Here is a 24,539-nt window from a genome sequence, read left to right as displayed (position 1 = left end):
GGTCATAGTTGTCTCAAAGGTGCTTTTTCAAAAGGCAACTGGACAACCTGCCTCCAGAAGCAGTGAATGCACCAACACTGGAAGTTTTTAAGAAGAGACTGGACAGCCATTTGTCCAAAATGGTATAAGGTTTCCTGCCTGAGCAGGGGGTTGGATTAGATGACCTCCAAGGTCCCTTCCAAGTTTATTATTATTATTTTGTTTCTCCTCTAAGAAGCTTTATCGGTTCTGAACCGATAGTTTTAACTGATGAAGCTTCTTGGATGAGAAGGGAAAAAACCAGTCCAGTTGCCTTTTGAAATAGCACCTTTTAGCATAGAGGAAGTCACCTTGATAGAAAGGTTGGGAAAGAGTAGATGGATGGTGAAGTAAAGTTGCTCAGTGGAAATGCAACAGCAGAAACCTAGAAAATTATGAGACACTTCTCATAAAAGAACAGCACCAGGTTCCCAGACCAGAAAGCTAGTTCTTAGGTTTCTACTTCTATTCTGACAGAGAGTCTGAGCCAGCAGCAGCTGTGAGCATCCTGCCTCTTCAATGTGCTCTCATATGGCTTCTGTTTGGCTCCAGTAATTCCCCCAAGATCTGGACATCAATTTCATAAATATCCCTCAACATGAGCTTGTAAAATTTAATTTCAGCTTCATGCCAATGTGCTTACGTCAATCCAGTTGACAGAGAATCAAATTTAATAGCACATTAAGCCTGCTGAACCAAGGCAAGAGATCATTCTTAAATTCAGACAGAACAGGATGGGGACAGATCCAGAATTATTGGGCTTGCCCTACCATCTGACATTTTCCCCACAGTCCTGCTAGTCTAGATGGGCATTAGTTGCTATAGGAATATTGTTTAGCAAAGTTTTTGATCTGCAGGTAACTAGATGTGAGATTTTTTGGTGGAAGTTGAATTCTAGGAAGAGCTGTGTTTGTTGAGGTTGTAGCTTGTTGTATATCAATATCCTTGCCTGAGCTGCTAACAGTGGTGGGATTCAGCCAGTTCACACCACTTCGACAGAACCGGTAGCTAATTTTTTGTTGCCCAGGCCCAGAGAAACAGTTGTTCACATTTGTTGCCCAGGCCCAGAGAAACAGTTGTTCACATTTGAATCCCACCACTGGCTGCTAGGTCCAAGTCCCAAAGGCTGATTGTTCTGAGGGAATTTTCATTTGGTCCCAGGTGATGTAGAATTGGGACAATTAGGGAGTTTGTTGCCATCATGGCAATCTGACTCAGGTGATTTGGGGCTGAACAAATCAAGGGTTTCATATCAGATCTGGTTTTTGTTTTGGAATAGTTGTGACATGATGTGGTAAAGATGGGAGAATAACTATTAGTTCATTTCCACAGTAATCATTTGTTTGCTGGTGCTGCTGGACTCTGTAGGGACACAGGACCTATTTAGATTGGTCCACTTTAATGATTTAATGAACCCTGATGGGCTCCATCCATGGATTTTATTTTATTTTTTAGGATCTGAATGCTGGAACAGAGATATGACAAGGCCTGCAGACACTAATTAAAAATGAATAGCCCTAAAGAGTCCTTTGAGCTGTCCCAAACATTTAGATGATTGTGATATATAAAATAATAAGTCATGTTAGGAAGTTCTATTTCATGTAATGGCTATTATACATTTAGATATGTATTTTCTGCCTTCAGAAGAACATATGTTTCTATTAGAAGAAACAAATAATTAAAGCAACATGAAGTTTTTCGAATTCAGCACACTTGCATTCTCATCTTGCTTTTATACTTTGCAAAATTAATAAATGTGCTGCAGCGTATTAGTACAGTCTGAGGTTTCTCTTTTTCCATTGGGTATGTAGTTTTCAAAAATGTCTCAATTCATAAAATATATGGCTTGATGGCATTATCCACTGTCTAAGAAGATCAAAATTAAGAATGTTACATATCACACATATGTAGCTGGACTAATTTGGTTTTTCCAAGGTGAGAGAAGGATCTGTACATCATCACCAAAGCATACGCTTTCACTGAACAAAAACCCACTCAGAAGAGTAGGGGAAGCAAAATGGAGGAGGAGGAGGAGGAGGAGGAGGAAGAGGCATAACATGACTTTTGCAGGTAAAATGATAACCTATATGGACATAAATAATGAATACTGAGAAGATTAAAATAAAAAAAACAAAATAACAGCTAGACCAAAATATTAGCCAATCGGAGAAATTAAATAAGTTTGGTTCATGTGTTATGCAGAATACAAATTAACACAGGTTCAAATTTATTATTTTTGCTGCAACAGAATGTGAAACTCATAGTGATTTTTACATCCTTTTAAATTCTGTTTCAATTTCTCCTCTGTTTAATGTCCTGATTTTTAAAATAGTTATTTACACAGCTGTGACTAAAAGTTAGACAGACTTTGTGAAAGTTTGGAAACTGAATGAGACAAAAAACGTTTATGGAAAGAACAGAAATGTATACAGAATAAACCAGTTTTACATATTTATGAGTCTTCTTTGATATTATTAGCATCTACATAGATGTAATAATTTACTTCATGCTGCAAATCTCTGGGGATATTTGAAAGATGTACCAATGTAACCTATTTTACAGAGATGGTTATTTTAGGCTTGGTTATAAGAAAAGTCTCTATGGTGTCCAGAATAAATCTGACTGCAGGACCTTACTTGGGAAGGAGGCATAAAGTGTAGTTTTAAGCAAATATTTCAGTAAAATAAGAAGGCAATGAATATTCACAAAAATAAACCACAATGGCAAATAATTGGCTTTCAGGGCAACAAAAAGATATATTCTCAGGTTTTAAAGCAGACACAAAAATTAAAATATTATTGAAGAGCATGGAGATTAATGCTAGTAAGTGTTTGGATCTGGCAATCAAATTTAAACAAATAACTTTCTTTCCATCCAGCTGTAACCTATGCTCTTTTGTTCTTGCCTTAAATTTTGTGTCATATTGAAGGAACTTGACATTATTTTGCTAGATTTCTGAAATATCAGCAATCTGTGCTATGCTGGTCTCTTGAACTGAATTAAGCAGCCTTTCCAATTTCCAATTTTCTTTTAATCTGAACATATATTTTGTATTCCAAGTTTAACTCCATCCCATTATACAGGTAGAGGAAAAACAAATCTTTATTCTATAGACAACCAAGTAAACAAAGAGCACTAGACATCCAGCTTCCTTATTTCCTAGGAGAACCTATCACAAGGATGCTAAAGATGATATGTCATGATGTTTTGACCGACACCCCAGCAGAGTCAAGTTAGTCGTTTTCTTAATTTTTCACATGCCGAGCACAAAAGATTCCCATTCGCTGTCCTAAGATGACTTTTTCAAAGGACATAGGGATGTTATACTTGATACCAGAGAACTGGTGGAGTGATCCTACAAAGCACAGTTGTGGAGAATCTGTGACAGAATTTCTCAAATTATGCTGCTCTGAATTTTCATCACCCAAGGGTTAAGCATATTGTTTCTAGCTGTAGGAAGGTATTGGGAAAAGTAGAAATCTTGCCTCCAAAGCTTCCCTTGTGGGCATCCTTGCTTAGACTGGAACATTAAAGACATGTGGAATGATAGAGGCCTCTTCCAAGTAAATAATTCCCTCAACCTCTGGAGAGAAAGATCTATAGTATCCTTTGGAACCTGCAATGTTCTCCCAGGAACAATGAGATTATACCATATTAATCTTGCACACTAGATTATTTTTTTTCCTTAGGTGAGAACATTCAAATACGCAAGACATGGCAAAGATCTCTAGTCTGGCTGGTTATACATGCCTGCTAGAGAATAGATAATTGAATATATTAGGTTGATATGACAAAGATCTTGTACTGAAGGCCTTCTTCAACTGGTTGCTCTACTAGACCTAGGTCATTAATTTTTTTTAGGCAGAGAAATTTTTCCACAGTATGGCTTTAGTTTTAGAACGATTTTATTGAGGCTTGCCTAGCATGCAATTTCAATACTATATAGTTAGATAATATCCATCATTTAATCTTACACTTATATCAGCCTATGCAAAACTTTTAACAGCCATACTACAGCATTATTATTTTTGCTATTGCTATCAGTAATATATATTATGTATTTTTTACTCTATTTATTCTGAATTACAAATTGGATAAAGAACAGTACTGTATGTATATGTTGTAACAAAAATAATTGGTTTAATGTAATGAAAGCCTCTGCTTTTAGCTTCTCTGAAACTTTCATAGTCAATACATTAACAAAGGTGATTTAAGAATCTAATATTGGGATTGCAAGAAGTTTTCATGGATTATATATTCTTATTTGTACTCTTCTATCTTTTTAAACCTGATCATGATTTATGCATCAGTTTTTTTGAAATGTGTAATGAGATGTTGCAAGAATACAAGCTAGAAAATATAATAAATATATGTATAAATGATATTTAAAGAATGGATAAGCATAAGAAACTGGCAGGAAATTTATATAACTTTCAAAACAACAATTTTTTAAGCCATTCACAACCATTAGTTCATTATTATCATTAAAATTTGAATCTATGGCAGAACAATTTGGTACAATCAGCCTTTCTTTTGAGTTATGTCAGGCTAAAGATGTCTACATGTTAACCAACAGATACATTCAGAGTCACTGGACATTACCTGTTGAGGAGCGGAACTGACACAGTCCACTCATTGGGTCGTATTCCTGGTTTTCATTGGAACACAGACACAGGAAGGAGCCTTCCACATTTTCACAGAGAGCTTCGCCACATACCCCACTTAGCATTTCACATTCATTCACATCTGAAAAATAAAGCGTAACATCAATCCAAACTTTCTTCATTTTGTTTTGTTCTATTAAATTTAACATCAATCTTAACATCATCATCGTCATCAGCATCATCATCACCAAAGAAAAGACTTTTATTTCTCTTTGCATCAGTGTTATTAGCTGGAAAGCTGAAAATATTTATTTTTTTAAAAAAAATTATTTGCATTTATTATATAACTAACATAATTATTGTTGAAAATAACTCATATAATTATTTATTCCAAAACTGTCATTAATATTTCTACAATTGGAATTCAAGAATGCATCCGTAATCAACTTGGCAAACTGTAGGATAATACTAAAAATGTTGCATTTACTAAGGGTGGCTCTAACAGGTGATATTCCAGTACTGGCTTCAGATCGTTACCAAAAACAAAACAAAAAAATCCCAAAGATGAATTCTTTGAGTGAAATGTAAGGTGTTTCATACTGCAGAATCAAAATGGCATCTCTTTCTGGAGCAAATTTGTAAGGAGCCATCTTGCCTCTTAGACCAAGGAAGAGGGGAAAAAACAAAACAAAACTGCCCCTCAAGTCTTAAAAAAAAACAACCTAGAAAACAATTAAAATTGTAATAAGTTTCAGATATCAGTTTAAAGGCTTATTAATGTATATCAAGGGCAGAAAAGAAAAGGAAATAAGAAACTTGGGGAAAATCCAAGTATCACCAAGGTCTATCCATATAAGCCCAGGGCAGGTAGAACTCCACATAAAAATTCTAGTTCTGGAATACAAGGCAGGTTGAATGCCCTCAATTGATTTAGAGAACAGAAATTCATAGTAGGGAATTGTTATTTTTCTTCTGAGGCTGCCTTATGACCTTTTATAACTCTGGGAGGATTTGAAATAACTGGCGTAATGCAGGACCAATATCTCCCAATAATAAAAAATGGTTATGTAAAAGAAAATGTGTATTGTTTAACAATTTTGAGGAATTTCTGGAACTTTGAAATTTAAAAATCAGGTTCAAGTCCAGTCATATCTCATGAGATGTATAGTAATGATCTGAGGTTCTATGGCATCATGATGATGTTTTTTTTCCCCTCTCATTCTGCTGAGCCTGGATAAATAAGCACAACATAGATGTCAACAGTTGCCTTGTGGTGAGTTCTGAGTGATCCATATCACATTGCTCTGGAGTCACTAGACAGAGATTACTTTGACTAAAAAGTTTCCATTGTCTTAAAGGTTTAGACTTAACCAAGCTTTTTCAAAATTATTAGCTTTAGTTTGACTAAGATTTTCTAAAGCTCTCTCCAAATATGTTTTTCCCTAGATGTTAGACCTCTGGATCTCAACCATATATTGGCCATCATGGCCCTGATCTTATATTAATGAAGAAATGAGAGTAGTAGGGCAGAAACTCTTCTTAAAGCTATCATTTACCATTTCATTTTGGAAAACTTTCTTGTTCTGAGATACTTTCAGTCCACACAAATAAACTACTTTGGTGAATGCAGAATTTGCAACTGACGACTTCAATTGTTCAATGCTTCAATTGTTTCCCAAAGAGCTTTAGTTTTGCTCTTTTATCACATGGATCTCTGGGCCTCCAGCCTTTTATCTGGCAGGGCTGCAGCAGATAAATTAAAACGGCTAAAGGCACTTCTATCAAATATAATGAAAGCTGCCCCTAACCTTGCTGAGAAGGGAATATTGTTTATTTGCTAAATGATTCATTTATTTAGTTTTGGCCAGGGAGACTCATTCCTTTCACTATTTCAAGGGAATAGTCAGGGGCTTTAAAAGCTCTACAGGAAAAGCAAAGGCGTGTCTTCACTCCCCTTTAGCTTTGTTTTTCAACTATTTCCAGTATACAGAATGTTTTTTGGAGGAAAAAAAAATGCATTTCTAGTGGGTAGGATTTTAATTCATTTTTCTTGTTATCTAATTTATTCTAAATCCAGAACACAGACTGGAGAGGACTTTTTGTTTTCTTTTGTTCTTTTTATCCTTGGGTTTTTGATCTTGATAGATGTATTTCTTGGTGCCCCCTTCTAACTCTCAAGATTCCTTGTGTATTGGAAGAATTGTAAGAGGAGGGAGGAAAAATAGGGAAAGAACAGAAGGGTAACCTGGAGCAGGAATGCATCAAAGGTGAAACTTGATATTTTCAGCAGGATGTAAGAATAGAGGGACTAGTGCCACACATATGAATTAAGAGGAGTTTCTTTTTTTTTACTTGGAAGTTTTCTATTTTAGAGGATTTTCATCTGTTTCCAACTTCAAAATGAAGGGAAAGTGTTTGTGCCACCAATGTTCAGGTAGTTCTGATTTCATTGTCATTTTGTGATCTTGGTCCAAAACAATCCTATTCTGGATCTTCCATATTATTCTCATGTCTCCATACAATGTAGCCTCCTTGTTGGCCTCCCAATTTGGGACAGAGTCAGCATATCTGGCTCCTCATTTTACTAATCTCAGAAGAATGGAAGACTGAGTGAACCTTGAGCCTGTCAAGCTCAAACTCCAGGCTATTGGCAGAGTTTGCCTGCAATACTGCATTCTAACCACTGCGCCACTACGGTTCCTTTATCCTGTTATCCTAATTGCTCTCTTGGTTTGTCATTTGTATTTCCCTTTTAAATTTTAAAAACTTTAACAGGTTAAATTATGCCAATAATATTAACAAAATGTATGAACAGTCTGATGTTTTCACAAAAAGATTCTAAAAAGGTAAGATAATGGGTGCCTTATTAAAAAGTTGTCACAAATTTATTTCTTTAATTCTGTACATAATAAAAATAACAAGAAGCTTAATTTTTCCATGAAAATTGATTTGTCAAGGAAAATTGTTAAAATTTAACAACTTACCCACACAGCCCTGCCCATCCTGTAGATATTGATATCCCTGATAACAAAGACAGCGGTAGGAGCCGGGAGAATTTTCACAGAAACCATGGTCACCGCATATAGTACTGTTTGCACATTCATCCATATCTGAAAATAGCAAATTATAATTGTTGTTGTTGTTGTTATTATTACTTCTGCCTTTACTCTAAGAGCAAGGCAGCCTTTTCCTAACAATAGCCCTGTGAGACTGAGCTGGATTGAAAGAGAATGATATTGGTATTGTTTATGTTTTAATTTTGTAAGCCGCCCAGAGCCACGTATGTGAGATGGGTGGCTATAAAAATTGAATGAACAAATGAATGAAGAATGAATGAATGAATGAATGAATGAATGAATGAATGGCCCAAAGTCAGCCCGACTTTCATGTTCAATAGAAGTTGAAAGTGAATATTCCTAATCCATGCTATCACCTTAACTACCATATGGCAATGACTTTCCTAATATTATATCCATTGATATTAGTGGACATCATAAGCCAAATTGTACAGAAAAAAACATTTAGAAATAAGTATCTGCTTATGCTGGGAATGAAACTGTTGCAAAACTATCATTCTATGGTCAAAATATGAACCACATATTCTTCTGTAGTTTTCTTGGATTTGTCCTGATCATTTACCCCTTAATATTGTTGGAAAGAAGATGGTATTAACCTGGCTTAATAGGAAGAGAGAGCAATCTCATTCTTTTCTTCCTGTTGGGCCTCACCTAATAAAACATAACCTCCTAAACCCATATCCCTTATCTAAAAGCAGTAGCTTATTCTTATACACAATTGGGCTAGATTTGATTCTTGAATGTAAAGAAATAAAAGGCTGGGCTGTTAGTTTGATCTCCGAGCTTGGCGATTTGGTTGCAAGCTCGGAGATCAAACCAAAAACCCAACTACCAACCCGAGCTACTAATATTCAAACACATCTCAAATAAAAGGCTTCATATAGATCTATATTTTTGTGCGACAAATATTTGGTACCTGTCATTTGGTGCCCTTAGGCAGCTCATACAACTTTATGAAATGTTTTTTTCCAGATTGGGAACTACTGGTTGACACCCTGCTAAATTAAACCCTTACATCTTCTGAGAAAACTCAAAGAATTTCATTGAGCTGCTGTTAACTCATCTAAACCATTATGTGGGACAGTGAAATATATTCTTCTGTCAATTTTGTAGATCATGGAGTTCTATGAGGGTCTTTATAGAGAAAGAATGAAAACTAATGATTGGATATAAGAATCAGAGCTCTATCAAACCCATTTCACCTTCACATGTTCGGCCATCTCTAGAAACCATAAAACCCTGTTCACAAATGCAGCGGAAAGAACCCTCAGTATTTAAACATTTTCCATGGGAGGAACAGAGGTTGGATCCTGCACATTCATTGATATCTGAAAGGAACACAAAAACAGAGACCGAACAAATTTATATTAATATGAACCCTGAACTTTTAAAATGATCAGCAACATTTAAAATAGCCATTACTATTTTTGAAATACTCATATATGGGAAACTCCAGGAAAGTCTTTATTAACAGGTAATAAAAATTGCATGATTGATAATTGTGTCATACTAACTAACTAGCCTCCATGAGTGAAATGGAATTCCTGTCCTTCCCACTAACCTAACAAAGTAATGTTGAATCTTGGAAAGGCAGTACACCTTATGCCATTGATGACAAACCTTTTAGAGACCGAGTGCCCAAAAACTGGCCCCACTCCTGCTTCACCTCATGCCCCGCCCCTGCCCCACCCCATGCCCTGCCCCCGCTCTGCCCCACCTTGCCTGCCCACGGGGCCACTCACCACCTCCAGGGCCCGCCGCAGATCGCCCAGGCAGCCCAGCAGCGCCACACCCTCTGCCCATGCCCCGCAGCATCAACTGTGCGCATTGGGGTGTGAGGGCAGATCTTGTCTACGCTGCCTGGCTGCCATGTCCTTGGCTGCGCTGCTCCGCGTAGGCCACGCTCAGGGGCGACTCTCCTCCAGGGAGGCTGCTGGTGAGGAGGCAAGGCTGGGGCAACGGCATGTGTGCCCACAGAGAGGGCTCCGAGTGCCGTTTCTGACACCCGTGCCATAGGTTCGCCACCACTGCCTTATGCCAATACTTAAAAAAATAACCCGGCTGAATACAGAAAGGCTGCAGGAGTGTATCTTATATAGCAGGTCTTTCTTAGATGCTTTAAGCAAGAACACAAATGTCAAATTGAGTACTGTACGTCCATAAAGATGCTCATTTTTGACAGTGACTTCTTGATGATGCTTGTTCTCAGCATAATGCCAGCTGAAGTATACTGGAGACAGTACTGCACCATTTATGATGTTCACTGGCTCCAACACACGTACTGAAGTGTATTCTCCAATTCTCTTCTTGGTGTAAGGTTCCTTTCATCACTTGGCATCATTTTTAAAAAAATATTATATTAAATAAATAATTAAATCAGGACTGGCATTCTACCAAGGAAAACACTAGCCTCTACCTTCATCTTTATTTATGAAAATGCTTCTGGCTTTCACATAAACCATTAAGACATATTGGGCTGAGGGGGGATGGAATATATTTACAGCCCAGTACTTGGAAATCTATTTATTTTATTTAAAAAAAATTACAAAAAAGGATGATGAAAGATTTTTCTAAGGAGCTAGAGGAGAAGTGGTAGTGAAACAACTTACCAGATTTGGTTTCTGAAAAACTCCTGAAAGCTCGCTCTTTTGTGAGTGTTCTCAACAATTATGCCCACTATTCTCAAGAACTTGCCTACTCCAGCATTTGTTGGTAAATGTTACAAATGCTAATAAAAGTGGGACAGAAAATTTTCTGGGATCAATTTTCACCACTTCAGGGGACTTCCGGTGGCGAGGCTTCGCCGAAGGAGGCTTTCTTCTCAGCCTCCTGCCCGGGACTGCGTCAAAGCTGTCAAAGCAGCGCGGATCAGCTGTTTTGCGGCTCGGAACTTTCTCCCCAGGCGAAGGGGAGAAAGTGAGTTTGGTCTGGATAGGGGTTGAGTTCCCTAGTCCCCCCAGGAGTGATCCTGGGGGGATGAAGGTGAGAACTCCCCCGGAGTCCGGACCTCTTCTCCGCAGCTCGGAGCATCTTTGCTCCTTGGAGTGAAGCTAGACGTTGCCGCCACTGCTGCTACTTTGTATCTGTTTGTGAGTAACTTTTGATCAGACGGAACCTGACAGGGGATTTTTACTTCAGTTAAAATGTGACTTTAACTCAAGATTTTATTGCGATGTCTGGTACTTGCTATAAGTGAAAGTGAGAAGAAAATGGCCACGGAAGCGTTGCTTTTTCTTAACTAAAGGAAAACTTTCACTCTCTTTCCGGTTGTGGAATGATGCATCTTAAAGGACTTTAAAGAATTTTTCTTAAGTCAAGCTTTCTTAAGTTTATACTTGCTGTTGTAAGTTTTAAAAATAATCTGGCAGAATGGCTTCAAAACGTACTGTTCCTGCATTGCCTAAAACAGCCATTTCTTCTCCTGTTGTGCAAACTCAACAACAAAAACCTAGATCTCCCCCACCAACACCTCCTCCTTCCATTACACTTAAAGATTTACAAGAGGCTTTAGCTAAGTCCTCATTGCAGACTGTGAAACAAACAGAAGAACTTTTGGATAAGAAAAATCAGGAACTTTGTGAAAATTTATCACATATTTTTCAAGGACTTGCAATTCATATTGATCGTGTAGAGGGACGGGTGGATGAACTAGTGGAGAAAATGGAAGGAACAGAGGATAGACTTGAGAAACTAGAAGAAGGCGTGGAAATTCTTCAAAATGACATGGTAATGTCACAATACAAACAAATGGAATTTGCTCTGAGAATCAGGGGTCTTAAGGAAGACTTACAAGAGAAACTTAAAGAGGAAGTTGTTACAGCATTGGCCCTGGTACTGAATTGCAACCCNATTTCTTCTCCTGTTGTGCAAACTCAACAACAAAAACCTAGATCTCCCCCACCAACACCTCCTCCTTCCATTACACTTAAAGATTTACAAGAGGCTTTAGCTAAGTCCTCATTGCAGACTGTGAAACAAACAGAAGAACTTTTGGATAAGAAAAATCAGGAACTTTGTGAAAATTTATCACATATCTTTCAAGGACTTGCAATTCATATTGATCGTGTAGAGGGACGGGTGGATGAATTAGTGGAGAAAATGGAAGGAACAGAGGATAGACTTGAGAAACTAGAAGAAGGAGTGGAAATTCTTCAAAATGACATGGTAATGTCACAATACAAACAAATGGAATTTGCTTTGAGAATCAGGGGTCTTAAGGAAGACTTACAAGAGAAACTTAAAGAGGAAGTTGTTACAGCATTGGCCCTGGTACTGAATTGCAACCCAGAGGTGATTTGTGGAGAAATAGAAATTTTTTTTAGAGTAAATTCCTGGATTGCACGTCAGAGAAATCTACCTAGAGATGTGGTTGTTTATTTTACCACAAGAGTACGTCGTAATGAAATTATACAGCTCTTTTATCAGCAGAGATTTCAAATTGCTGCACAAGATATTATACTTTTAAAAGAAATACCTTCTAAGATTTTAAGAAGAAGAAAGGACTTTACTTTTCTGGCTCAGGAGTTAAAGAAGCGGCAGATCCCTTTTAGATGGGAGATCCCTTTGGGTATTGTGGTAAATTTTTCGGGGACCAGATACAGATTAAATTCTGTTCAAAAAGCTAAAGACTTTTATCTGTCGGTCCTGAAAGCTGATTTGTCATCATCACCCACACCTAAAGCGCAGGAAGATGTGATGGAGCAACTTGTTGTGGAATTGCCTGGGGCCATGTCATTATCTACAGGTGACCCTCAGAAGGAGCAGAGGATGACCCGTGCTGCCTATAGGTGTAAAGAAAGAGAACAACAAAAAGAAATTGTATATATAACATATCCACTGCCTTCGGAGTCAGTGGGAGGGGCGAGACCAAAGAGATCTGCAACGATAGACCTGCAGGGAATGCTTAGTAAGCTTCATAAGCCAAAGGATGGATAAGTTGTGATGCTGGAAATGAGATTTTATTATGGAAATGGAAGAAATTAGCGTATGTTTGTAAAGAATTTATAGTATTTTGAAAGATGTAAAATATTTGATAAACTTAAGACTGGGATTTTATTTTACTTTTCCAGCTGTGAAGCAGGAAGTATTGACTTAAGACTCTTTTTTTTCTTGTTTTTTTTTGAAAGTATTGACTTAAGAGGGAAGAAAGTGAAGGAAAAATTTAAGTGTAAAATGTAAGAAAAAAATTACATAAAGTTTAAAAGTTGTAGGTGGATAGATTATATTTAGAGAAAGTATGGAGTGAATAAATATTATATAGTTTCTGAGTAGATATATTGTTTTTACTTATTGCTTTATTAGAGTTAAAGTANTTTTTTTTAGAGTAAATTCCTGGATTGCACGTCAGAGAAATCTACCTAGAGATGTGGTTGTTTATTTTACCACAAGAGTATATCGTAATGAAATTATACAGCTCTTTTATCAACAGAGATTTCAAATTGCTGCACAAGATATTATACTTTTAAAAGAAATACCTTCTAAGATTTTAAGAAGAAGAAAGGACTTTACTTTTCTGGCTCAGGAGTTAAAGAAGCGGCAGATCCCCTTTAGATGGGAGATTCCTCTGGGTATTGTGGTAAATTTTTCGGGGACCAGATACAGATTAAATTCTGTTCAAAAAGCTAAAGACTTTTATCTGTCGGTCCTGAAAGCTTATTTGTCATCATCACCCACACCTAAAGCACAGGAAGATGTGATGGAGCAACTTGTTGTGGAATTGCCTGGGGCCATGTCATTATCTACAGGAGACCCTCAGAAGGAGCAGAGGATGACCCGTGCTGCCTATAGGCGTAAAGAAAGAGAACAACAAAAAGAAATTGTATCTATAACATATCCACTGCCTTCGGAGTCAGTGGGAGGGGCGAGACCAAAGAGATCTGCAACGATAGACCTGCAGGGAATGCTTAGCAAGCTTCATAAGCCAAAGGATGGATAAGTTGTGATGCTGGAAATGAGACTTTATTATGGAAATGGAAGAAATTAGCGTATGTTTGTAAATAATTTATAGTATTTTGAAAGATGTAAAATATTTGATAAACTTAAGACTGGGATTTTATTTTACTTTTCCAGCTGTGAAGCAGGAAGTATTGACTTAAGACTCTTTTTTTTTCTTGTTTTTGTTTTGACAGTATTGACTTAAGAGGGAAGAAAGTGAAGGAAAAATTTAAGTGTAAAATGTAAGAAAAAAATTATGTAAAGTTTAAAAGTTGTAGGTGGATAGATTATATTTAGAGAAAGTATGGAGTGAATAAATATTATATAGTCTCTGAGTAGATATATTGTTTTTACTTATTGCTTTATTAGAGTTAAAGTAGGTATATATTGATAGTATTATGCTTGTTTAGTTAAATCGTAATTTAGATATGGAGTGGGATGTGTTTTAATCCTGTATCTGGTTCCGGGAAGTCCGGGGGGGGGGAAAGGGGCTTAGGGGAATTATAAAAATTGATGTATTTACATGTTATAGGTAAATAATAATTGAATTGATAGGAAGAAATGCTCGGCTGGTATCCCCAATTGCACTCGAGGAGGTGGTAAGGAAGGAGAGGGGACGTAGTTAGGTGGTAAGGAAGAAGGAGGAGAGGTTGTGGGTTAGAGGAAGGAAGGATAGGAAAGTGGATGAGGGTGGAGGCAAGGCGGGGACTGCCGAGCGTTTTCTGATAATGTATTGATTTTTGCTTTTTCTGCTTGTGTATATAAATGCATCATATTCTTATTTACTGTTTAATTATACAAATCAATAAAAAGTTTATTAAAAAAAAATTTCACCACTTCAGGCAATTTTAACTGTTTTTCAGCCTTTTGGTTAAGGTCAAATACAGTTTGACATTTTCCACACTGTATGCCTGCTTTTCAAGGTAACTATTCTAAAATATGCAGAAGCAGGTAATTCAGGCTTTCCTTCCAACACACCAAATAACGTTGTCTACATACTTGTGCAGATGATGGATACTAAGATGAATGTACTAATTGGACTCATACTCATTTGCATAGGATTTTTTTTTCAGTCCATTTTTTTTTCTGGAAAACCTCTATCAACTTCTATTATGCAGCAACTTATGCAAATGAAAGGATGTATTAAATTTATAATTATAATATTAATAATTATAATTTTTAATTGTATAAAGATTTAAAAATGAAACGTGGTAATATTTGAACTTATGGGATAATTCTTTTAAAACAATTGTGAATGTCAGGATAGTGCTTGACAAATGCTATGATGACAGGAATACTCATACAATAATTTCAACCATACAAAATTATGTTTCTTAGCTTTAAAAAAAAAAAGAAATCCTTTAGTGATACTGTACCTTGACAACCTCTAGAAGGAATTAACTGGAAGCCCTCTGGACATGTACACTCATAAGACCCTTTGGTATTAATACAAGTTCCCCCACGACAAACATTCTTGTCTTCTTGGCATTCATTAATATCTGAAACAAATCCAATTTCAGATAAAAGATACTTACTTAACAATATTTCTCTATAGAAAAATCAGAGATAGAGGAATGCTTGAGTGATTCAGATAAAAAGTACGTTTGGGCACACCATAAAGACAACAAAATATTAATCTACCCTTCAAATAATGCTAGATTGTTCTAATTTTCAAGCACTAGAAGCCAACAATTGGTGTTAATAATTTTCCAATTTGGTCAACACTGGAACCCATATGAATATCATCATTGGCTGAATGGACAGTATTAGGATATAATAGAAACAGACTTTGTATGAATAGATAGAAAGACTGCTGAAAGAAACAGACTTTGTATGGATACATGTAAGAAAATATAGGACTCATTTATACAAAACACAGTAAGTTAAAGTATGTTAGTGGTATGTGTATTTTATACACACACACAAATAATATTTGTATCAGATAATTATATATAGAATTGCAATTGTTTATTGTTCCAACAATAAACAATACATATTATACTTCTATATCTTGTTTTTTGTTGTATTTTTCACTTATTTATTAAACTACTGCTACTGTTTTTTTGATAATATATGTATTTTTATGTTTTGTTTATTTTGCTGTTTTCTTTTCTGTTATGTTAAAGGCAATAAAAATGAACAAAAACGTGCTCAGTTATTTAAAGTGTACAAAACACTGGCAAAATCCTTTTAAAAAATAGACACAGTGTTTTGATGATAAATTGAGAAATTCTTGTATCATATTTATAGAAGCTAAATAATTTAATGTATATTACTTGATAATGAAGGTGAAGTATGAGGGGGCTATTATGATTTAGATGCTTTGCCCAGAGACCACTTATAATTTTGGACGAAACAATTATGAAAGAACAGATTTAACACATATGTAAATGAAGCTCATGTTCATAAATCCAGACACTAAATATATTACAATGATGGTGATCCCATGCAATCCTACAGTTGTTTTACTTGACTTGTCTTGTAATTAGATATGAAGGGGAGGCAAATGTTATTTAATTTGTTAAGGGTTACAATAATATGAACATGGCCATAAGAATGCCAGCAAATTTTTAAAAACTATGACTTACATATAGCTTTCCCCCCAAGTATTTTAAAAATTGTTTCAGATTATTTGGAAACCACAGTTGGTAGACAACCAAGTTTAAATAAGAATATAATAGGGGAAAGACTCAGACTAATTCAAGTCTCTTTTTATTCTGGGCAAACCTATATATATAAAATCACTTACCAGCAGAAAAAAATTAAACAGAGGCCATATGTAACATGTCTGACAGATGGAATGTCAACAAGAGAAGCATTCCCATAATTGTATTTCCACAGAAAAGAAAGCTTTTGAATGTCTATGTTCCACACAGCTGTTAAATGCTATAACCATTTGTCCCCTTATATAAATCTAAATCATACAAGAACTCAGATTTCATGAATCGCAAAAGCATTTATGTATTTTTTTTCAGCAATTGATCACTGGCTAACAATGCTACATTTAAACCAGGCACAAGTTTCTAAGGATATTGGTTTTTGTTACTAAGTTATAACGTTTGGTACTTTAATCAATTCAAGACCAACAAAATATGTTAGAAATGTGGGTGGAGGCATCAACTAGAGTCCAACGTTTCATATAAAATATATGCCCATGAAAGTGGATCAGCTACCTTCTCTAGTGCTGTGATATTCCAAAATCACCCACCATGGAAATTAAGGTGAAAAGAAAGAACAATTAACTATATATAACAAGGATGAAATAATTATACATTTGTGACACAATTATTATACTGTAGAAAGGCTGTGGTAGAGTAGCCTCAAACAGTAAGAATTGATTATTTTTGGAACTTTTGCTTGAAGTTATTATTTAGGATGAGGGAAGGTATCTTCTGCCCTCAGCAAGAGTAGCCTACAAATGTCCCATTTCCCTTTATCATAAGCCTTTGATTCTAAGTAATAATAGGGTTAGGAAGAATGCTTCATATTGAATGATATCATTTCATGTGTTCTCTCTCTCTCTCTCTCTCTCTCTCTCTCTCTCTCACACACACACACACACACACACACACACACAGAGTGTAAAAATTGTAATTCACAAAATAGCATTTGGTCAAATGGTTAATGAAAACATGGTAAAAATGAAAGTTACAATATACCTTCACAATAATCTCTTGCATGTGATAACTGATAGCCTTGCTCACAAATACACCTGTAAGATCCAGCTACATTTCTGCATTGTCCATTTCTGCAGAGCTGCTGCTGTTGCTGCTGCTGACATTCATCTACATCTGCAAATAATCAATAAACATTTAGGTATTTATTTAAACTCTGTTCCCTACAACTAACAGTTTTTAACAGTTTTAAAATACATTCATATACTTATATTTGCAAAGAGTATTAAGAATTGAATCAAAACATATTAAGTTTATTAGCAGTTTCAATATGGCTGCTTGATAGAGTAAGTTGTGTTTCCTGTATTAATTGCCCATGTTGTAATACTGGAAGGTTGCCAACAGGGAGAAATTGGATGGATGGATCTGGATACACAATATTACTATGATTTTTTTTATTGAAATTGACTCCAATCATATTCAGCTGTTGCTCACTCATGAGCTTACAATAACTTTTTTCCTTTCTCATACTTTAAGGATGCTCAGCTATGCCAACATCTGGATTTCGGCAGGAAAAGTCATTTGAAAGTCACAGAAAAAAGTAGAAAAACATATATTGCTACAGGATAGTGCTGCTGACACACCAAGCAGAATAACTAGTCGTTAATTCATTCCAGAAACAAAATGGCTCATACTCACTCTCAGTTGAAACATAGAGGGGCAGAATCTATAGAGATAACCCACTGGTTCCCAACCTTTTCTATACCCCGTGCCCCTAGAATGCTTGGTGATATATTCTCGCATCCCTTACAAAAGTTCAAAATAATGGCAACAAATTATGCATATACACTATAATTTTAAAAACCCAAGTTTTCGTACTCCCTGGGATATCATCTCGCACCCCTGGTTGGCAACCCGAGATAACCAAAGTAATGCACTATGGCATTACCTGAGGTTTTTAAAACCCATGAATCCCAAATGGACAGGGTCCTCTGCAATCTCAGCTTTGCCACTTGTGGACTGGATGCTTGCCCCACCTGGCTGATAAAAAGCAGCTAGAGAGGGACTGCAAATTAGATGTGAATATTCTTCTTTGAGGAAAGGGAGATGCCAGAGGCCTTTATAAAGCATTGGTTCATCTGCTTCTCAAGAGGAGATGTCTGTATCCAACAGAGTTAAACAGTTTCTATCCTATCTTTAACCATAACTTTCTGGGGGGAAATAATGGGGCTGCAACTGCAGAGGGCCTAGCAGGATATAGATTACCTGACTCATGGCAGTCCAGGTTTGAACCTGGGCATGGGACAGAAACTGAATTGGTTGCTTTCATAGATGACCTTTGGTAGGACTTGGATGCAGAGAATAAGACAGTTCTTGCCCACCTAGATCTTTCATCAGATTTCAGTAGACTACAGTATCTTTCTGGATTACTAGAAAGGCATGGGAATTGAGGGCACAATGTTATGATAGTTCCACTCCAACCTAAGCAGGCAGGTCCAGACAGTGGTTGTGCGATAGAAAAGTCATGGGCTCTTTCTTCTATTTTGTCTAAAAATTACATAAAACTACCGAAGAATTAGGTTTGGGGTGAGGTATGATCAATGTGCAGATGGTTAACTGAGTACTGTAACTCATGTCTCCATCCTGGACTTGAGAGAGATAGTGGAAGTCTGATGTACCATTTGGAGGCTATCAAAATCTGGATGGGGGAAATGAAGCTCCACTTAAACAGGATGGAGTGGCTGCTGAGTGAGGAGCTGACTTTAGGACAGTGCCATTTTTTTACTGCAACCCCTAGAAAGAGCAGGGGAAAGTGTAGCTAGGAGAGCTTTTGCCTACTCAGAGCCTTATTTGGAACAAGAAGCAATGATGATGCTCATACTCTTGCCATTTTTAGATTATTGTAATTTGCTCTACACGAGGTCGCTTTTGAAAACCACCCAGAAACTTCAGCTAGTCCAGAACTTGAAACTGCCATGTTATATCTCCACATATAATTCAAAGTACTGGTCACTACCTACAGAGCTCAGTGTGGCTCAAAGTCTGAATATCTTAGAATTTCCTAATAGTCTCTGCCTATCCTATTCAATAAATTGTGGATGCCTGCTAAGGGTCCACTCCTATGAGGAGGCATGGGAGAGGGGACCTGAAAGTGGCTGTTTCCTGTAGAAGTTCATTTTCTTTAGAAAGCTTGCCACCCAAAACAAGGATGACCATGCTTAATAAATAGATTTCTTGCCATTAAATAAATCACATAAGTATTAGTCATGTTTTTACCTTCACACTGATCTCCTGCTGGGGAAAGTTGATAACCTTGGCTACAAAGGCATCTGAAAGATCCCTCAAGGTTTTCACACTGGCCATTTGTGCAAAGACTGCTATACTGACATTCATTTACATCTGTGAATATAAAAGATATATTTTAAACAGTACTTGTTTGCTTAACATAAGGCAAACATTTTCCACAGAATCTATCAATAAATTGTCACTGACTTCTTTCAATGCAAACTTTAGTCAAGTTTCCTTTTATACTCACGTTTGCTTCCCCACTAGGAATGGATGAATCTGTTAATTCCCATTTATCTGACACTTGTTTTTATTCATTATTTTTAAAGAAATCACAAGAGAAGAAAAGTATTAGAAAACATTTGTGTTATCAAGTTCAACTCCTGGCATGTACAGGGATCCAAATTAGGGCAGCTTTGACAGATGGGTATCAAATTCTGCTTCAGTATATTTAGTGAAAAGGAATGTATAATGTCACTGGTAATTAGTTTTATTCTCAAACTTTTTTCACTGTTTTTTTAATATATATATATTTGCAAATCTCCTTAGTGTACACATATTTTTGCGATTTCATATAATATAATACAATTGTATACATTATTTTTATACACATATACTGGATTGTTTCCATAATAGTTTGTTTTTTAAGCTGGCAAAGTGCATCATGGAGAAATGAAGATTTTAAATTATTCTGAGAAATTCAATCTTGGTTTGTTATGATTTAAAAATATGAAATTGGATGAATTCACTCAAATGTAGAGTAAATAAATTTTTCTTCTATTCTTAATCCTAACTCTAATGCTAATTCTCACATCCAATCCCTCTGGAAACGTATTGAGTAATAACTGAGCTGAAATTAATTTATACTGGAAAAATGAATTACAATAGCCAGTCCCTTTAGAGAGGCAAGTCTGTAATCTGAAAAGCTGTGTATGAGAAGTGTTGTCTTTAAAAATATATCTTCTACATTTAAAAAAGAAAGTACAAGTATTTAAGAATGAATGCAAACTCAATTGGTGCAAATTATTTGGAAGGGCATTTCATCAACCATCTTTTACTTCAGGGTTTTTCAACCAGTGCTACGGGTACCACCTGTGGTACATTGGCACCTGGCAGGTGGTACGCGACCATCCTAGAAAAGTGGTAGCGGGGGAGGGGAATGAGCTGAACCGGTGGCAGCACCACACAAGCCTAAGCGAGAGATGGCTGGAGCTGCAGGGCTGTCAGGGCTCAGCGGAAGTGCCAGGATCAGTGCCGCTTTCCAGCTGATTGGCGCTTCTTCGGGGCTGTCAGGGCTCAGTGGAAGCGCCAGGATCAGTGCCAGACTCCAGCTGGAGCTCGGAGCTGATTCTGGTGCTTCTGCTGAGCCCTGAAGAAGCACCAATCAGCTGGAAAGCAGCACTGATCCTGGCACTTCTGCTGAGCCCAGAAGAAGCACCAATCGGCTGAAATGTTGCAGCATCTCCAGGGTCTTGTGATTTACATTCAGATGCTTGGCAACTGATTCATATTTATGATGGTCACAGTGTCCCAGGGTCATGTGACGTGACCAAAACCTGCTGCAACCACCCAGCAGATGGGGGGAATAAAAACCAAACATCCCCACCCCACCTCCGTTGCCAATCCTCAACAGAAATGCTCACAACAATGAAAACCTCGGACAGGAGGAAGAGCGCCACCGGGTGGGCAGGCGTCTTGCTCGGCTGTAGCTTGGGGGGCACTTTTTTCAGTGCCATTGTAACTTCGAACAGTCACTAAGCGAAATGTTGTAAGTCGAGGACTACCTGTACTTTATCACTTTTTTCCTTTTTTTTTTTTGGGTCATCAAGTTTTTGACACCTTGCTAGGCGAGTAGTGATACTCGGATGTTGCCATATCCTAAAAATGGTACAATGGGTGAAAAGGTTGAAAAGCCCTGTTCTACTTTATGCTCTTCTCTGGTTTCTCCTTCAACCAGTAGTTAGCTTTGCCTGACTGGTAATTTTGCTCGAAATATACTCTGTGCTCACAGGAAGGGCCTTGATAGGGCAATCCTGAGCCTTCAAGAAGATGTAGCAACACAGGACTTTTGAGGAAAGGATTCAGTAGGTGCTTTGGCCATCTGGAAACGGTTCACACAACACTACTGTTACTCATTAAGTGATATTTGTTTTGTATTGGACAACCATAAGAAAGGCAGGTTTGGGGCAGTATCTATTGCACTCAAAAACATGCCGCACTTTGTATCTGTTAAATGCAACTCCTATCATTCCCACCCATGCTGACTTGAAAAATGCTGCTTAAACCACTGTGTTTACTCCTGTAGAAACCAATTAAATGAGTCTACCATTGTTAATGCCTCCTTTTGATATTCCAAATGAAAACAAGCAAGAAAACTCCATGAAACCACCAGTGGAGGCCATTTTAAGTAGTCTCTGTTGTAAAAGACAAAAGGTGTACATTGCAATCTCGGATAGTAGATTCAAAGCCAGCAAAAAGAACTTCAAATTCAACTATGCATAAGTGTTTCCCCCATTGAATGCAAGACCCAATTAGTTTTCCAAAATGTCCCTGATATTTATATTTTATCAATGCATTTTTTATTTTGCTTTTAGGAGAGGGAAAAAGTAAGGTTTTATAATGGATGGAAGTGAAAGTTCAGAAAGACTATAAAAGTATGTCTGCTTAAGATCATAGAAAATGCTGAATAAGTCCCTCAAGGTTTGCCAACAAGGACTAGCACAATGAAAGGCTGTACCAAGAAATGCTTGTCTACTCTGGTTGTCATTTTCAAATGTTCCATTTTGCTTTGAAAGCAGACATCACAGGATAAGATGCCAAAAGCCAGAGTCTGTGCCAACATAATAAAATTATCTCTCCCTGCAGCCAGACGCTAAAAGCCACGCAGTAAGATTCTAGACAATACCGGAAAATATCATTTCTTTTAGTTGGATTTTTTTCAGAAAACGATTTCTCATATGTTCTAGCTAATTTATTCAATGATATACATTCTAAAGAAAATAAAAAATAGCTTCATAAAAAAAATAAAGCACATTTTCCTCAATTTATAAAAAAATATAGGACCAGAGCGCTAAACCTATGCCGAGCTGACTACATTGGTAACTAATAAGTTTCCATGCTCAGTTCAATTCAATTCAATTCAAGGTGCTGGTTTAAAATAGATGGTTTGGCACTCGTGTACTTGCAGGTTTGTCTCTCCCGAGCAGAATCAAGACCCCATCCCATATAAAGTCTAGAGGTAGGGACTAGGAGGAATATCTTGCACTTTCAAGTATAGGGAGGATCTCTCCTTGCCTGCATGTCACAAAGCGGTGAAAATATCAGCACACACAGGCTGACAATGAGTTATAAGATCTTATTTTTATATTCCGTAAACTGCCTTGAGTCATGACAAAAATCTAACAATGTTTGAGATAGATAGATAGATAGATAGATAGATAGATAGATAGATAGATAGATAGATAGATAGATAGATAGATAGATAGATAGATAATGCTGTTTATGTAATCAGACTGAAGGAGCCAGGCCAAGCTCTTGAAATATTTTTGTTCTTTTACTATTATATATGAGCCTATGATAGAGCTATGGAAAACTTGAAATGAAATGGGTGTGGAAAGGAGTCAAAGGCTCAAATATATTTCCTTGGTAAACTACGAATTACACTCTGGCTTCAGTTTATTATTAATGATGCCAAGCAAAGATCTTTTTAGACACACAGGGCCAATGTCAAAAGCATCAACCATGGGTATCCTCCTCCACTCCTGGATAAACAGTAGCATGACAAGCATGACTTGGTGAAAATGCACATCAGATGAAATTGAGCAGGATCGGGGAAATTCAGAATGCAAAAATGCCACGACATTTATTTTGTTATGTCTTGATGTCTGGTTATTATGAAAGATGAGAAAGAGAAACAGGCTGTTATTGTTAGCAGCAGGCCAACATTTCCAAAACTTTAAGACTTATTCTGAGGTGCAGACATAATCTTTGCAAGACTGTCCTACATTTAGCTCTTTATGCACTAAAAATCTAATCATCTGCCAGGCAACCAGCCTCATTCTCCAGACCTTTACTGAAGCCCAAAATCTGATATCTGATCGAACATGGAACTGTCCTTCACATACATGCATACATCATACATATATATGTCCTACTTTATTCACCAATACATTTGGAGATCAGAAAACTAGACAAACTTCAAATTTCCCACCTCCAAACTTTCCAAATACATTCTACTGAAAACTTGAAATATTTTCAGTAGGCTGCAGTTATTGTGCTTCTGGAACATTTTGTGATGTTTGACTGCTAAATGTTATAGGACATAATTTATCTTTTAAAGTTATTTAAAGATTAAACCGCAAAAGTTATTGTTTGTTCCTATTTTTATTTTTGTGTTTCATGCTTATTATTATTGCAACAAAAATAACAATATGTTATTTTAATATTGTTAAAAGTTTTACTAAAATGAAGGATACAGATTAAATAAATAAATGTATTTGCAAAGCTGAATTCACCACTAAAATGTACAGAGCAGGCTATTATTTTAAGAATTTTAATCAAGCAATAAAGTTTTTGCCCACCATTAGCCAATAGCCTCAGAAATAGCATCTCACTAACTTAACAATAATATAATATAGTTTTTAATAATATTTTAATCTGTGTCATTTTAATCTTTTAACTATTTTTTACTTGTTTTATAACTTGTAAGCAGCCCAATGTCACCTTGTAGGGTTGCATAAAAATGTAATAAACAAATGAACAAAAAAATAAAGGCAACTAAGAAGTGGAAAATCTAGGTGACTTAAAACTGAGCTAAATTTTCATACCAAAGAACTGGCATGAAAGTGTAACAAAATATGTTAAAGATATTCTGCGTGACATATTGTAAGCCTTTATCTTAATATTAACTGTTTCAATCAGTTTTTTACAGTGGAATTCTTGAATGTTCTTTGAGGTAAATATTTAATGAGAAAAGTAGCAAAGTCTACTCTTTTCATATTTTTGCA

The 24,539-nt window shown here is 36.5% G+C and overlaps 1 protein-coding gene across 1 annotated transcript in view; it reads right to left on the bottom strand.

Annotated features, from left to right (window-relative positions):
- The window catches only part of LTBP1 (latent transforming growth factor beta binding protein 1), a 128,380-nt gene that overhangs the window by 34,673 nt on the left and 69,168 nt on the right, over positions 1-24,539 (bottom strand). The window contains exons 15-20 of the mRNA XM_015822022.1: positions 19,525-19,647; positions 17,293-17,424; positions 15,010-15,132; positions 8,902-9,027; positions 7,607-7,732; positions 4,621-4,764 (exon numbers count right to left, since the gene is read on the bottom strand). Of these exons, the coding sequence (XP_015677508.1) occupies positions 4,621-4,764; positions 7,607-7,732; positions 8,902-9,027; positions 15,010-15,132; positions 17,293-17,424; positions 19,525-19,647 (774 nt within the window). The remainder of the gene's footprint in view (positions 1-4,620; positions 4,765-7,606; positions 7,733-8,901; positions 9,028-15,009; positions 15,133-17,292; positions 17,425-19,524; positions 19,648-24,539) is intronic.

Source organism: Protobothrops mucrosquamatus, unplaced genomic scaffold (assembly GCF_001527695.2).
Source record: "Protobothrops mucrosquamatus isolate PMUCROS unplaced genomic scaffold, P.Mucros_1.0 scaffold_169, whole genome shotgun sequence".
In the NCBI taxonomy this organism is placed as follows: domain Eukaryota; kingdom Metazoa; phylum Chordata; class Lepidosauria; order Squamata; family Viperidae; genus Protobothrops; species Protobothrops mucrosquamatus.
The sequence above is the reverse complement of the archived record's forward strand: the minus strand, read 5'-3'. Positions and strand labels throughout refer to the sequence as shown.